General features: G+C 41.5%; 3 protein-coding genes across 5 annotated transcripts; 1 reads left to right on the top strand and 2 right to left on the bottom strand.

Annotated features, from left to right (window-relative positions):
* The first annotated feature begins 4,546 nt into the window (after window positions 1-4,546).
* Window positions 4,547-6,487, top strand: LOC133835854 (opsin Rh1). The gene is made up of 6 exons (XM_062265990.1): window positions 4,547-4,785; window positions 4,848-4,917; window positions 4,991-5,481; window positions 5,542-5,689; window positions 5,755-6,032; window positions 6,095-6,487. Exons 1-6 carry the CDS (start codon window positions 4,778-4,780, stop codon window positions 6,219-6,221), a joined length of 1,122 nt encoding a protein of 373 aa, XP_062121974.1. The 5' UTR covers window positions 4,547-4,777; the 3' UTR covers window positions 6,222-6,487.
* A 135-nt stretch (window positions 6,488-6,622) lies between these two features.
* On the bottom strand, window positions 6,623-12,563 carry LOC133835846 (mitogen-activated protein kinase kinase kinase 15). 3 transcript variants are annotated; one of them, XM_062265969.1, is made up of 12 exons: window positions 12,446-12,563; window positions 12,144-12,353; window positions 11,871-12,065; window positions 11,159-11,310; window positions 10,987-11,083; window positions 9,921-10,718; window positions 9,520-9,858; window positions 8,653-9,455; window positions 8,435-8,587; window positions 7,509-8,372; window positions 7,174-7,458; window positions 6,623-7,115 (listed from the first exon to the last, which is right to left on the bottom strand). In XM_062265969.1, exons 2-12 carry the CDS (start codon window positions 12,261-12,263, stop codon window positions 6,932-6,934), a joined length of 3,990 nt encoding a protein of 1,329 aa, XP_062121953.1. In that variant the 5' UTR covers window positions 12,264-12,353; window positions 12,446-12,563; the 3' UTR covers window positions 6,623-6,931. The 3 variants fall into 3 exon arrangements, with proteins under 3 accessions (XP_062121953.1, XP_062121954.1, XP_062121955.1); XM_062265970.1 differs by having other exon boundaries at window positions 12,439-12,559; XM_062265971.1 differs by having other exon boundaries at window positions 7,174-7,446; window positions 12,144-12,557.
* An 89-nt stretch (window positions 12,564-12,652) lies between these two features.
* LOC133835853 (short-chain specific acyl-CoA dehydrogenase, mitochondrial) lies at window positions 12,653-14,282 on the bottom strand. Its single transcript, XM_062265989.1, has 2 exons — window positions 14,117-14,282; window positions 12,653-14,023 (listed from the first exon to the last, which is right to left on the bottom strand). The coding sequence occupies exons 1-2, from the start codon at window positions 14,145-14,147 to the stop codon at window positions 12,840-12,842; spliced, it is 1,215 nt and encodes a 404-aa protein (XP_062121973.1). The 5' UTR covers window positions 14,148-14,282; the 3' UTR covers window positions 12,653-12,839.
* Between the last annotated feature and the right edge of the window lie 969 nt (window positions 14,283-15,251).

Genomic DNA, 15,251 nt, shown 5'->3' on the forward strand with positions numbered 1-15,251 from the left:
CTGCTGTAGCCGCCTTTGCTGCGGCTGCGGCTGCTGCTGCTTCTTCAACTTTGTACTATTTATTCGAAAATAAATTTCGAAGTAGTTGCCGCTGCTGTTGAGGCTGAGTCTGATGTTGTAGCTTGCCACACACTTTTCCTATTGCACTTAACATATGTACATATGTAGCATGTATGTATGTAGCTATGTATCTACTCGAGAATACTCAAATGCGAGTATGTACAGCGACTCGGCGCTATCGAGTATATTTTGATGTTTGTCTGACTTTATTAATGATTTAATTGCATTTATGCCCCAAAGGCGTGCGCACGCTGACGACAGTCACGATGACGCGCTTCGCGATTGGATGGATTTCGTCATTAATTAATTAAACAAAGGTTAATAGGAATTTGCAATTTGACATTTCATATTGGCCGCAAAAGACAAACAAGTTAACAACGAATCGCAGTTTTTGGTTTTCAAAATGAAAACAACACGCACACACACGATACCCGGAGTACATGTGTGTTGGTTCGCATCTGGCAAGTTTGGCGGAAAATCTTCTGGAATCTCTGACCGGGGTGCTAAATTTAACAAAAATACTGCCGTGTACGTTCACAAAATTACCGAGCGCAATGCACGCGGACGCGAGCGCTGTTGATTAGCTTCGTGTTGTTACTGTAAATCTTTGGCTGCTCTGCTAGCCGCTGAAAATAACATCAGCATCAGCAGCAGCCTCTGTCGCAGTCGCAGCCTCTGCCATCGGCGCAGCCGCTGTCGCAGTTGGCGAGTGTAGTGCGAAGTAGAAATGATCTCAGCTGTTGCTGCAGCTAATGACACTGAGAGAGCACACGATTAGGGCGCTCCCACACACACATCCATTTACACGAATGCTAAGGAGAGCGCCAACATCGCCATTACTTTGGCGTTCCTTGAGCAAGAACAGTCGCAGCAGCTCTCGCTCTCTCTTTTGCTTCGTCACTCACTTTATGGCTCTCAGCGTGCTGCTCTCTAACTTACCCCCACACAGCACACGCACACTGAGACGCAGACAGTGAAGCAGACGTATACGCAAACGCAGACGCAGAACACTTGCCGTACCCCCACACGACACGCTGTCGAACAAAAAAAAGAAAACAACAACAAAAGCAACAACGCAAATCACAGCAAAGGTGTTTGTTAATTATAAGCAAAGCATGCGAATGGGGTATGATGAAGAGATGGGTAAGCTTGCAAGCTGCAAATGTTTTTACGAGATGCATTGCTTGCAAGAAGGTGAAAGCCTGTGCACTGGTCACTATCTCCTAATTATACCCGTAGGGCAAGCAGTGCAACTGTTAGCTACAAAAGCATAATTTATGTTGTGATTATTAAAGGGTATTTGTGTATCAGCATTGCCTTTGCAATACTCACTCGATTATTTTTTGTGTGGCACACGAAGAGGAATAAAACCTGAAACATTTATTTCGCTTTGCTAATGCCAAATTACTTATTTCTGTCGTGCCTCAGGTCGACGAGTATCGCTAATGTTTGCTGCAGTCATTGTTGCTGTATTTTAGGTATTTTTTGTTGGGCTCTATTTGTATATTATGTGTAGTATTTTGTTTATATTCAGTTTGCAGGTGGGCGCCATTGTTTGTTTAATGAAACCTGAAATGATGTTCGAACTCTGTGCGATCATCTGTCATATAAATTGTATGATGAGGCATCTCTATTATTTACCTGTTTGCTGTTCAATTTTGCACATGCAAACAGAGGCAGACAGACACATTTACAGACAGAGACAGACGGGCACAGACAAGCTCAGACATGTCGGGGAGGGTTAACCGCAAATGTTGCAGCTACTGTGTTGACGATGACGATGAACATCAACGGTGCGCAGCTTCCGGTTTACATTTTGTTCTAACTTTATTGCATGTTGTTGCGCCGTCTTTCGATTCGTCGTTTCTCATTTCTCATTTCGCTGTTTTCAGTGTTTTCGCGCTGCTTTGCGGTAATTGATTTTAACCAAAAGATCTCAACCTTTGCACATGTTGATTGTCTCATAAATTGACAGTTATTTAGTTTAGCTGTCTTGCCGCTCTCGCGTTCCATAACCATATAAGGGCGTCACGCGAAGAACGAAGAAGATTAGCTCTAGAGTCTAGAGCTTTGCGTTGACCCAATTTATATGAATGTGTTGAGTTTTGCTATGCATAAAACAAACAGAGATCTTTATTTTCCCCCTCCCAAAATAGAAGACTCGACAATGCCACAGCTTTAATGCTTAGCCCAGACCCCACGCCAAATGTTACACCCGCACACCCTCAACATGGGCCACACACACACACATACGCACACAGACGCACACTTATTCAGTCATTTGTTTAGACGCTATCTGACATGTGAGACAACACGTAAACAATGGAACACGAGCGTCACAATTGAAGTGTGAATAGATCAATTGCGACAATGGATGAATAAGCAGCTTACGTTCAATGCAGGCGACTCGGCTCGATCATCAAATATATGTACATATGTATGTACATACGGCAAATCGCTAATGGTTTTCCTAATTTATAACAGACATGATCTACAACAATTCAAATTAAATCATTCAAAATATCGTGGGAATTTGAATGTAACAAAAATGAATAATCATAATAATAACAGTGAAACATAATTAATAAAGATTTGTATTCATATGAAAATGTATTACAGGCAAGATCTAGAGAATCAAAGTTAAAGAATTGAAAATATGGTGATAATTGTATTGATGATATTATAAATAAAAAATAAATAAATAAATAGTTAATGCAAAAATAAAATCTGGATATTAATTAAAAACAATTTTATTTAAATTACAGAAATGATCTAAGACAAATAAAACAAGTAAGAAAGCTACAGTCGCGTGTACTCGACTGTGAGATACCCGCTACCCATTTTAAATAAAATAAATATATTTTGCGGTATTTTTCTCAAAATATACCGATATACTGCAAAATACTAAAAATATACCAAATAGTATATTTGGTATGTCGATATAGACGGCACAATATACCAGATTGCCAGCCAAAGCAACTAAGACCCCTAAAAAGTCGGCGTTTTTGCACATACAAAAGTATTTCTTTAATAACTTCGACAATTTTTATCTGATCGCAACCAAATTTTAAGGAATCGTAACTACTATAGTATTTATTGTATATACCAAAACTCGCAACTCTAGCTTTAAAGTTACGCTTATTATTCGATTTTTTTGATATGCGGGGGCGGAAGTGGGCGTGGAAAAAATTTGAAACAAACTTGATCTGCGTGCCAACATAACAAATGCTATCGAAAAAAATTTTAGCTCTATCTTTTATAGTCTCTGAGATTCAGTGTTTCATACGGACAGACGGACAGACGGACATGGCTAGATCGTCTCGGCTGTTGACGCTGATCAAGAATATATGTATATACTTTATAGGGTCGGAGATGCCTCCTTCTACATGTTACATACATTTCCTGTCGGCACAAAGTTATAATACCCTTCACCCTATGGGTAGCTGGTATAATTAACTTAACCAAAATATAGTAAGCGTTTGATCGATAATTATTTATTTCATTCTGAGGCTGAGTATCAAAAATTTACATTTAAATGCAATTATTACACACAATTCAAATTTAATGATGGAAACAGATCAAAATCTTTTAATTAACTATTTTAAAATATAGAGAACATATGATTGAGAACAAAATAGATATGAATATTGTAATACTAAATTAAAACACAGATGAACATAAACATCTCCCAAATCTCCCAACATCTCAAAACGAGATTTTATTTTAGACAATTATCTACCAAAAATTCATATCAGATTATTTGTATCAACTAATGATTTATTTAAATTGGACATTAATTAAAATTGTTAGCAGAAACATTAACAATTTAAAGGCTAAAAGAAATGTGGGTAGAAATATTACCAAAAGTTAATTAATTAAAACACACTAAACACATGAACAGAATTCAAATGAAATCGATAAAAATGTATTTTGAATATGATCGATAGAAAGATAAATACAATTTCAAATGATTTGGGAGAGCCCACAGTACGTATGCGCAATCAGTTACTGTCTTTGCTTACGCATACGCACCGTGGAGTCAATGTGCTCTTAACAAGGCTTGCGATTTGTTGATGTTTATTGATTGCTTCTGCACTTCATATTTTGCACATTGCATTGACATATTAAATTGCCTCTTTTTGTGGCACAATGTCAGCTCAAGCGAGCCGCTCACTTGCTCATTAGCTAGCTATGAGAGGAGAAATGGGGGAAAGGAATGATATATAGAATGTGCAGCTTGGAAACCTTTGAAATACTACAAGAAATATAACTATTGACATTGTGCCGCGTCTTCACGTCATCGTTGCAAGCGCATATAATATTTTATATTTTGTTATAATTTATTTTCGTGCTTTGTGCAACGCTTATGTTATAAGCCGAAAACTGTTAACGCCGATATTTTTAGGCTCTTTGAGTGAAACAATGTCTTGGCTTGGCGCCTAATTCAATTTGTAAGTGCAACGTCTGGGTATAAAAACGCCAGTTGCAAGAGGCACAGACGCAGGTTTCCCACGACCAATCGCCGCGAATAGTCCGCTCCAGTGAAATATTCAGGAAAAAAAGAAAAATCAAATCAGCCCGAATCTTATGTAAAAAGTGTTTGAAATTTAAAAGTGTTAACTTGCAGCTTTTTATGTAACGCAGAAGTTTTGGCAAAAGCGTTAGCCCGGATATAGTGTTAGATCGGAATACAAAAAGTCTATAAGCAACAACAAATATGGAGAGGTAGGCTGCATGTGTAATTATTCTGCAGGCAATGTCTGATTGTTTGAATCCTTTTCGCACAGCTTTGCAGCAGTTGCCACACAGCTGGGGCCACACTTTGCCCCACTGTCCAATGGATCAGTAGTAGACAAGGTAAGGTGCAAAGCAAGAATGATCCTCCGCCCAAGTGTTTGGTTTTGAATGCGAGCTTCTCTCCAAATCATAGGTCACACCCGATATGGCGCACTTAATCAGCCCATATTGGAATCAGTTTCCCGCTATGGATCCCATCTGGGCGAAAATCCTAACCGCCTACATGATCATGATCGGCATGATCTCCTGGTGCGGAAATGGCGTGGTGATCTACATATTCGCCACAACAAAATCGTTGCGCACGCCTGCTAACCTATTGGTCATCAATCTGGCAATTTCCGACTTTGGCATCATGATCACCAATACGCCCATGATGGGAATCAATCTGTACTTCGAGACCTGGGTGCTGGGTCCCATGATGTGCGACATTTATGCCGGTCTGGGCTCTGCCTTCGGCTGCAGCTCCATTTGGTCCATGTGCATGATATCGCTGGATCGTTATCAAGTGATTGTCAAGGGCATGGCCGGCCGCCCCATGACAATACCGCTGGCATTGGGCAAGATTGCCTACATTTGGTTCATGTCCAGCATTTGGTGCTTGGCGCCCGCCTTCGGCTGGAGCAGGTATGCAAGAGGCGTGAAATGCATTTGATTGGTATAATACATCGTTATCGATCGGTTTAGGTATGTGCCCGAGGGTAATCTGACATCGTGCGGTATTGACTACTTGGAACGCGATTGGAATCCACGCTCATATCTGATTTTCTACTCGATCTTTGTCTACTATATTCCTCTGTTCTTGATCTGCTACTCTTACTGGTTCATCATTGCCGTAAGTTTAACGACAATATCTACCATATACTGACCGATCATTGATCAACCGTCTACGATCCACAGGCCGTCTCTGCCCACGAGAAAGCCATGCGCGAACAGGCCAAGAAAATGAATGTCAAATCTCTGCGCTCGTCCGAGGATGCCGAGAAGAGCGCTGAGGGCAAACTGGCCAAGGTCGCTCTGGTCACCATCACACTGTGGTTCATGGCGTGGACACCCTATCTGGTCATCAACTGCATGGGTCTATTCAAGTTCGAGGGTCTCACACCACTGAACACCATCTGGGGCGCCTGCTTTGCCAAGTCGGCTGCCTGCTACAATCCAATTGTATACGGCATCAGGTGAGTTGCTTTTACACTCATCTCTTGGATCAGCTAGAGCTGACTTTCAATTCGATTTGCAGCCATCCCAAGTACCGCGTGGCACTGAAGGAGAGGTGCCCATGCTGCGTCTTTGGCAAGGTGGACGATGGCAAGTCCAGCGATGCTCAGTCCACAGCGACAGCCAGCGAAGCCGAATCCAAGGCATAAGTGACCACGACAACAATAACAACAACAACAACTTCTACTTACAACAGCAACAAATATAACAACATCAATATCAATACAAAAGAACAACAACAGCAAGAACAACTGCAGCAACAGAACGAAACGCTTTCGAATAACAATAATAGCAATTTGTTAAATAACAAAACAATGTTAACTAACTTATGTCAAAATCAATCTTCTGCAATGTCAATAAAGACTAAAAAATCTACAAAAAAAATAAAGGCAAACGAACTAGAAAAGTTACATAATTGTTTCAGTTTTCAGAAATTCAATAAGTTTGATGTTAACAGCAGTCGAAAGTCAAATGTAAGGAATACTTACTACTTCAATTTTAAATAAATAAAAAATAAATTAAATTGGCTCTCTTCTTATCTATGCAATCATTGCAAAGCTTTTCACAATATATTTATTCAGGTTTTTAATTTAAAGGCACTTAAATTTTATTTTATAAGTTAACATTTAGAGTTAATTAAAGGCAAACTTTCGCACGCATTGAAGAACTTTAAGCTTATTTCTAAAGGGCTGCAACTGTTAGTATTAGCACAAAGACAACATATACAATTAAACAGAATCAGTAAAAACAACAACAATCGATGTATGTGTCTATGCACATCTCTTCTCTCCTGCTTCTACACTTTATATTTTAAATCCATCTATTCCGAATAGATCATTTAATTCACCGGGCGGCTTAGTCACTCACTGCACGAGACGTATTCACTCTCGCTTCGTTTAGCTTTTGTTGCACTCGTAGTTATGGTGTTATTGTTAACCGGCTTGTGATATGACTCTGTGGGACTATTTGGGCCATCCATGCATTCTGAGGTGCAGGCCCGTTCCTGTATGATGAGTTTCCACAATCGCACCTCGATGCCAACCCTAAAGTATGAAAAGACAATTAATTTTAAGTGATATCTTATATGAACGGATTCCTTACCTTAATCCCAGACGCATGAGGTCCAATTTCTCCATGTTATATATGAAATCCTCAAATGTGAAACCTTCATTTAGAATGAGTGTCTTTGAGAAATCATCAATGTCATGCTGGGACAACCATTGCTCCAATTGCTCGTCTATCTCGTGCAGACCAAAATTGTGCTTGGTAAGTTGGCGTCGTGGATTCGCATTTATCGATGGGCGTGCGGCAACATTTCCAGCTCCACTGGGACTCATTCTATGGCACTTCTTATTAAAGCCGTTAAAGGTGCGTCTGAAATGGAAGCTGGTCAACTCAATGCATCAGTGGACGCTATTTTCTATTCTTTCGCTTACCTCAAACGCTTGCGACCGCCCATATAGATGTGTGCCAATTCCTGGCTGATGTTGTGCAAAGCACGCAGACTCTGTCGATTCTGTTCCATAATCTGTAGCTGCAGTTGCTTTTGATTGTCACGTATATCACGCAAGATGCGCGCACACTCAATAGAGTTGCCAACACCGTCGAGCTGATCAGCCTGTGGCAAGGGATTTGCAGCACTGCTGCTAATGGCCTGTTTCTCCTGGCTATCGATGGATGCATGTGCGTTATGCACACTATCGTCGTCATTGCCCGACAGATCCTTATCGGCCAAATTGGCACCCAATTCGGGTGAGAATATGGTAATAGCCGCCTGCACAGCACGCTTCACGAGATTGTCCAACGCGAACATCCAATGCGGTTTAATGCAATGCAAGCGCAAGGCACAAACAACCGCATCCTGAAATGAGTACAGTGCCAAATGCAAATATTCCAACGCCACCGGATCGTTATTGAGTTTCTGTTTCAGTTCATTAATGGTCGCCTCCAGATGCTTCTCGTTCTCGCTCATAATGTAGTCGCGAAGTCCACGTATCAACACCTCCAGATCACTCTTATGTATGGCTATAGAGTTCTGATCCGCATTGATCTTTTTCTCCCAGAGTTCACAGATCTTTGACTCGTCCAGTGCCAGCACCTTGGACAGCGTTGTGCGCCGTTGCGAGTCTTTCTTCAAGCGATAGAAACCATCTGTTTCGCTCGTGTCACTGATGCTGGTGCGCAGTGAAGGTGTCAGCGGTTCAATTTCCGGTGAGAGCAGAAAACCTGATGAATTTCGACGCTCGATGTGATTGGTGCCCATCTCAATAATGTCCACTGAAGATGTGCTGAGTGTAACTCTGCAAAAGTGTGTTTTTGTGCGTTATATAATATTAAACGGAAGAAACAGACAGTAACTTACTCCAGATCCGGCGTTGTAGGCGTATTCGATGTGGTGTTGTAAGTCAAAGGCGGCGTTGTCTTCTGTATTAAACGATCTGCTGGCACGGATATGCTTCGACCATACTCGGAGGTACTAATGGGCAGTACGGGTCTCACTGGCTTGCGAGGTTTGCTGTAGGAAAAGAGAAGGTCAGGCACCATGCTAAAGGAATTGATTCGTTAAGTGGCAGTATTTACTCTTGTAGAAATGGATCTTCGAGCAGCTGCGAGGCAGACGGTCTGTCCTGAACGCTAATTGCAAAGCAGCGCAATATAAAGTTCCTGGCATTTGGTGACATTTCCTCGGGTATGGTGGGGTGCTTCTTGTAGAATCCCACCTTAAACATGGCCGCCTGTGGATTGCCCAGTTCACTGAAAGGTGGACTGCCCGTTGCCATTTCGACATTTGTGCAGCCAAAGGACCAAATATCAGCTGCCGGCCCATAGCCACGTACGCCCTGATCAATAACCTCGGGCGCCATGTATTGCAGTGTGCCTGCAAACGTGTCGGTCATGGGATTGATGCGTGCCAATCGCTTGGATGTGCCAAAGTCAGAGATCTTGACGACGCCGCTATACGTGTTGACCAGCACATTGTCGCCCTTGATGTCACGATGCACAATATCCTGTTCGTGCAGATATTTGAGACCCTGCAATATCTGCTTGGAGTAGAAGGCCATGGTGGACTCGTTATCCTTGAGTGGGCCCCACTTTGTCTTAAGCAAATCAGATAACGAGCCACCAGGCACTTGTTCCATGAAGATCTTGAAGAAACCATCCTCGGAACGTGATCCCAAATACTGTACAATGTTGCGATGACGGAGCTGTGAGTGCAGCTTGATCTCCTCATGCAACGGCTGCACATCCTGAGAGTTCTTCTCCGGCACAACTTTGATAGCAATGCGCACCTGGGTTTGTCTATCCCTCGCCGCATACACAGTACCGTAAGTTCCCTTGCCCAGTGTTATCTTTTTGTTCTGTTCATTGTAATCGTATTCGTACTGCAATCAATTAAATTAATTAATAATTGTCCAAAAAGCGATTCTCTCGTTCTTAGATACTCACCTCAATTTGCGCCTCGTCAGTCTGCAAATTGACAAATACCTGCTGATCGGCAGTCATTTCTAGTATGCGATCGTAAAAGCTTTGTCGGCACTCGGTGGACGGAAAGTAGATTTGAAAATCATCCGAATTGTGATGTACATAGAGATACGCGCAGAGATTATCCCGCTTATAAAGGCTGACCGATTTGATCTTGGAGGCCACGAACAGAAAGTCGTGCAGCTTCTTGCAATCATTCTTCGAGTGCGCCAGACAAATGTTCACAATTTGTATTGACTTCTCATCGGCATCCATATTCATAGTTACGTAGCTGGGCATATAAATCTTGTTGGGTTCCAGAATCTGCAAGGAACACAAGTCAAACAGTAATTATAAATAACTTTCGCAATTGTTGCTATAGCTACCAATATGGGAAATCGTATGCTATTAATCTCTTTGTTGATGGCCGCTAGGAAAAAGTCCATCCAGAACTGAAAAGCCTGCTCTTCAATGGTTAGTTGATGATCCTCGGGCTTGCGTCGGAAACGATGTATTAACGATATATTGCCAATGGTCGATTTGAGCGACCAAACCGGTGGCTTTAGCTTAAACATACATTCAGCTGCTTGTATTGCCTTAGTGTAGTCTTCGGCCAGCACAGAGATCTCGAAAAATGTCGCCACATCCCAGTAACCACTGAGCGTCGATAAGCTGCCCTTCTTGCCAATGAGATTGTTGAGCGTCATGCCAATGTGCTGCAGCTCCACTGTGTTTGTGAACTCCTTACCCTCAATCACCAGCAATGTGGCTAAATTGATGCCAGCATATTCATTGGGCTGCACCTCAAAGCTCTGGCGATACCATTTGATGGCATTCTCCAAACTCTTCGTGTCGGTGCAGTCTGACTCCACAAACATATCCTTATAGATGCGGCCACAGAGACACAGCATATCGGGAAAATGATTCACCTCCTTCTCCAAAGCCTTTAGTGATGATTCTAGCGCCTTCTCTCGATCGCCCGGCCGATTGCGTCGATTCAGCGCGAATGCATATAAGAAACTCATGTTGCCTGTCTCCACATACTTGCGTGTGTTTGGTATGTTCTTTAGATCGTTCACCAGCCGCACCATTGCATCATAGTCCTGCACATCGCGCAGAGAGAACATAAAACTGTGCAACACCTCAACAGATAGCACATGGGGATCATCCAGACGTTTGCGCATCTAAGAAAAATAAACATAAATATCTTAATTAGTTCATTGCGATTCCAAAGTCTTATAAATAGAGTGTCTATAATTTCACACCCTTAAAAAGTTCTGCATTCATACATATGTAACATGCATTAAAAAAATTTTGTTTCGGCATATTTTATCTTATATGTATGTGAAATTAACTGTGGATGCAATTAACGACTTTACTATAGTTGCAAGGGAAAAAAAGTTCAAAGAGTTGGAAATAAACAATAATCTTTTGAAAATACATTTATCTTACCCCATGTAGAATCTCCTTCATTCTGGCGATCCCATGCTCTCCATGCTCTTCCCGAGAAGCTCTGAGGTCACTGAGAAATTTCTCACGCATATGCGCCCTGCAATCAAAACATAAATAAAAGGTGCGAGTTAAATGTACGACACTCATCATTACTTTATTTTTTGTTACTCACTTTGATTGTATTTCGACATCTTGCAGCTTGCGCTTGAGACGCGACTGTAATGTGGCGGGCGGCTCTTTATTGCTGGACTGGTTTGTAAGATTGCAGGTGTTGGTCTCCCCATCGAGCTTATAACTAAGAAACAAGTAGTTGGCACATGAAAGCTGCAATAAAAATAAGAATACAAGAACAAAGTTTTAATGAACTTGGACTATTTTTTTGGATGCTGCTGTAAGCAAATTCAATCTTCAGACAGGCAGGTTTTATGGACGCCGCTGTAACTGCAAGAGGCGCTTCGATTGTTTATGTTGTTTTGTGTGTGTGTTTGTTTGTATACGTGTGCTTGCTAGCGTGCACGATTGTATGTGTGTGCGCGGCGTGCGTGTTGTTTTGTTGTTTTGCGTTGGCGTCCGTGCATTTGATGTTGTTTTAATGCTTTTACTTTTCGTGCTGCGGCGGCCAAAATAAAACAAAAAAATATAACAACATTTTCAGCAGAACGGAAGCTCAACAGCAAACACACACACGCACACATTCAGTAGTGGCTGCTGCGTTTGGGGCGCTGTTTTAAAACTTAAAACAAATGCTTATTGCTTATTATCTTATCGGCAACAGTGTCGATTATGCAGTGTTGTTGTTTACCTGCAGTTACCCCTTTTTTTTATTACACAGATCTTTGTTAATCAAGCCCCACTCACGCACACCTGTTTTTCGTGATACACACCTTGAGACTGAGCGTCTGTTTGGACTCCACATCGTTGTAGATTAAGATTGTTTCCTTCATTCCGCAACTTTCGCGAACTCCATAATGATAGGACAAGGGACGCTGTTGGGTTAATATGCTTAAATCGATGACCGCAACATCGGCATCAATGAATGTTTCCGTCACATTCGTTTCCCCAAAATCCAATCGCTCAAACTGCAATTAATATATGCAAACAATTGACGTTTTCAATTGAATTCAACTCAATTATTGTATAACAATTGTTGTACGCACCTGCACTCGATGAAAATTGGCACCCGCCGATTGCACCGCCTGTTTGACCTCCTCGAGGGCACAGAGACGGTCCTCCAGATGATCGCCCACAACAGTATCAATTACACAAACAACATCCATTGCTGTTGCGCTGTTGTTGCTGCCGTCGCTGTTGCGCTGCTTTCTGTTAGCCTACTATGGGCTATTCCTGGCACTGTTGTGATGGAACGCCTAGGGGACGGAAACGAAACAAGGTTCGTATTTGTGCTGTGCGATGCTAGCGTGCGTTTGAACAAATTGTAAACAGCCTCATTACCACTCACTTGTTGCAATTGCAAAGCGCTAAATACTTTATAACGTCTAAATATTAATATATACGATATTTTTACGAAATGTGCGCAGAGATGTTGACGCCGCTGTAAAATGGCACCAATGTGACCAAATGCGACGAGCACAGAAGTTCGCTGTATTTACCACCACAAAAAAATACCAAACAAATATCACGACGTCACTTAACAGTGGCGGTCAAATTGAATTTAAAAACTTTACTTTAATTACAAATCTTTACTACAACATTCGGTACTTTGTGCTTAAAATTAAATTGAAACTGAACTACAAAGAGTATTTAGAGTGCGTTGACGTATACAAATTTCCGTAATTTCCGTAAAATATTTTCATAATTTCCATGTGTGAATCTCGTTAAAAGTGCAAAAGAATCTAACTAGCGTATTCCTTGAGTATTGAACCGGCTATCACCAAACGTTGAATCTCCGACGTACCTTCATATATTTCGGTAATGCGCGCATCACGATAATGTCGCTCCGCTGCCATATCCGTGACGTATCCCATGCCGCCCAGCACTTGAATGCACTGATGGGCGCATAATGTCGCAGCTTCAGAGGCAGCCAACTTGGCCATGGCGGCTTCCTTAGTGTACGACAGATGACTATCCTTCAGCCACGCGGCACGCCAGGTCAATAGGCGGGCCGACTCCAAGGCCAGCGACATATCCGCGATCTTTTGCTGTATGGACTGCAATTTGGAAATAGGCTTGCCAAATGCCTGACGCTTCTGTGCGTAGTCAACGGCCAGTTCTAGGGAGGCTTGAGCAATGCCCAGTGCCTGGCCAGCAATACCAATGCGTCCGGCGTCCAGCGTTTGCATGGCAATCTTAAATCCAAAGCCCGTTTGACCAAGCAGATTCTCCTTAGGTATTTCACAGTCTTCGAATATCAATTGACAGGTGGAGGAGCCTCGAATTCCAAGCTTATCCTCCTTCTTGCCAACCGTAAAGCCCTTCAGACCTTTGGGCACAATAAATGCGGAGATACCTTTATGCTTCAACTGTTTGTTTGTGGTGGCAAACACAATTGTGGCCTCTGCTTCGAAGCCATTGGTTATCCACGCCTTGGTTCCATTGAGGACGAAATGGTCGCCCTTTTCCGTTGCTATCGTCGATGCAGCACCCGCATCCGAACCATTTCCCGGTTCCGAGAGAGCAAAACAACCAACACGTTCACCTGTTGTGTAAGGCGTTATGTAGGCTGCCTTCTGGCTATCATTTCCAAAGCTGAGCAGGGGACCAAGGTACAAGGAGTTGTTTACGGACATAATCACACCAGCCGACGCACAGCCGCGGGAAATCTCCTCCATGGCAATAGCGTAGGCCAAATAGTCCAGCCCCGTGCCACCGAGCTCCTCGGGAACAGCCACACCCATCAGACCCAATTCGCCCATCTGTTTGATCTGTTGCGCAGGATAAAGATGTTCGCGATCGAACTTGGCTGCATTTGGACTCAGTTCAGAGTTGGCAAAGTCTCTACATGTCTTCTGCAGCATCTGATGCGTGTCGGGCAGAGCGGCAATTGAGGCTATTTGGCGAAGATGCGCTGCTTTGCGGGCTGTAAACAAAGTTGGTTGATAAGGAGGCCGTATTTACATATCAACAAGTCAAAGTCCACGTAGAAAGAATTTCAAGTAATAGGTCAACTCACCAATATTGATGGATCTCATAAGACACTGCATGGTGATTATTTTCTAAACTACTAGACAATTAAAGCGTTATACAAATTATTATAGTGATTATTCAAATATTATTAATTATTTTATTTAACACCTTAGCCGGAGTGCGACCATAGGCAACAATTCTCAATATACGTTTTACCGCGGAAAAAATATACCAAAATTTAAGTGCCGATATTGTCATTTATTTACACTACATGGTGCGATGTTTTTCGAAAACGCTTATGAAAAGGTACTCATTTTAAACTGCTAGCTTGATTCGTGATTGTCGAGCAATTAACATATTTGCACATCTCCCTGATGTCGAGAGCGAACAAAATTTGGTCAAAATTTATATTTTGTTGAAAGGCAAAACTGCTCTTTATTGACAACTAAACATGCGATAATACGAAAAGTCGTTTGCGAAATCCGAAAGATTTTTTGATATTATTTATTTGGTAATCAAATATTAAGTAGTGGTGTTTTAATTGTATTTAATTACGGCCTCATGTATTTTAATGCATTCACTCTTTTCAAGGAAATGTTTTTATTAAGTCGATATAGAGGAATATAAACAGAAACAAACATATATTACAACTTCATGAACTTTCATACAGGAGTAGTTTTAGCACAAATTATATATAATTATATCGTAGTCCCTACTCGTATACACTAAAATAAATACATATGCTTATTACAATTTAGGTAAATTGCATTTTTTATAGATGTAACGTTTCTACTTTCGAATGAAATTTAAACAAAATGCGTTACAACTGTACAGTTTGGAGTGCACTTCCCTTAGCTAAACTTATCGATAATTAGATTCGAGTTATCAATATTGTTTTGTATTGCATCAATATGGAACAATTCCTTTAAAATATTGGCGCGAACCGTTAATTTTAATTTAAGTCTGAGTCTATAAAATTTTGACTTGATATTAAAATACCATAAATAAAATTTACAATTTATTTATCTTCATAATAGACAACTCTTCGAAAAAGGACTTTTCGTAGCTATGTTAACGTACAAAGTGCGACTGCGCAATCTGAGTCGAAGAGGAAGACGAAGGATTCGGGCTCGCACAGACTTGTTTAACGTTTTATTTATTGCACAATTCAATTTAATTAT

The sequence above is a fragment of the Drosophila sulfurigaster genome, chromosome 2R (assembly GCF_023558435.1).
Source record: "Drosophila sulfurigaster albostrigata strain 15112-1811.04 chromosome 2R, ASM2355843v2, whole genome shotgun sequence".
NCBI classification, from domain to species: Eukaryota; Metazoa; Arthropoda; class Insecta; order Diptera; family Drosophilidae; genus Drosophila; species Drosophila sulfurigaster.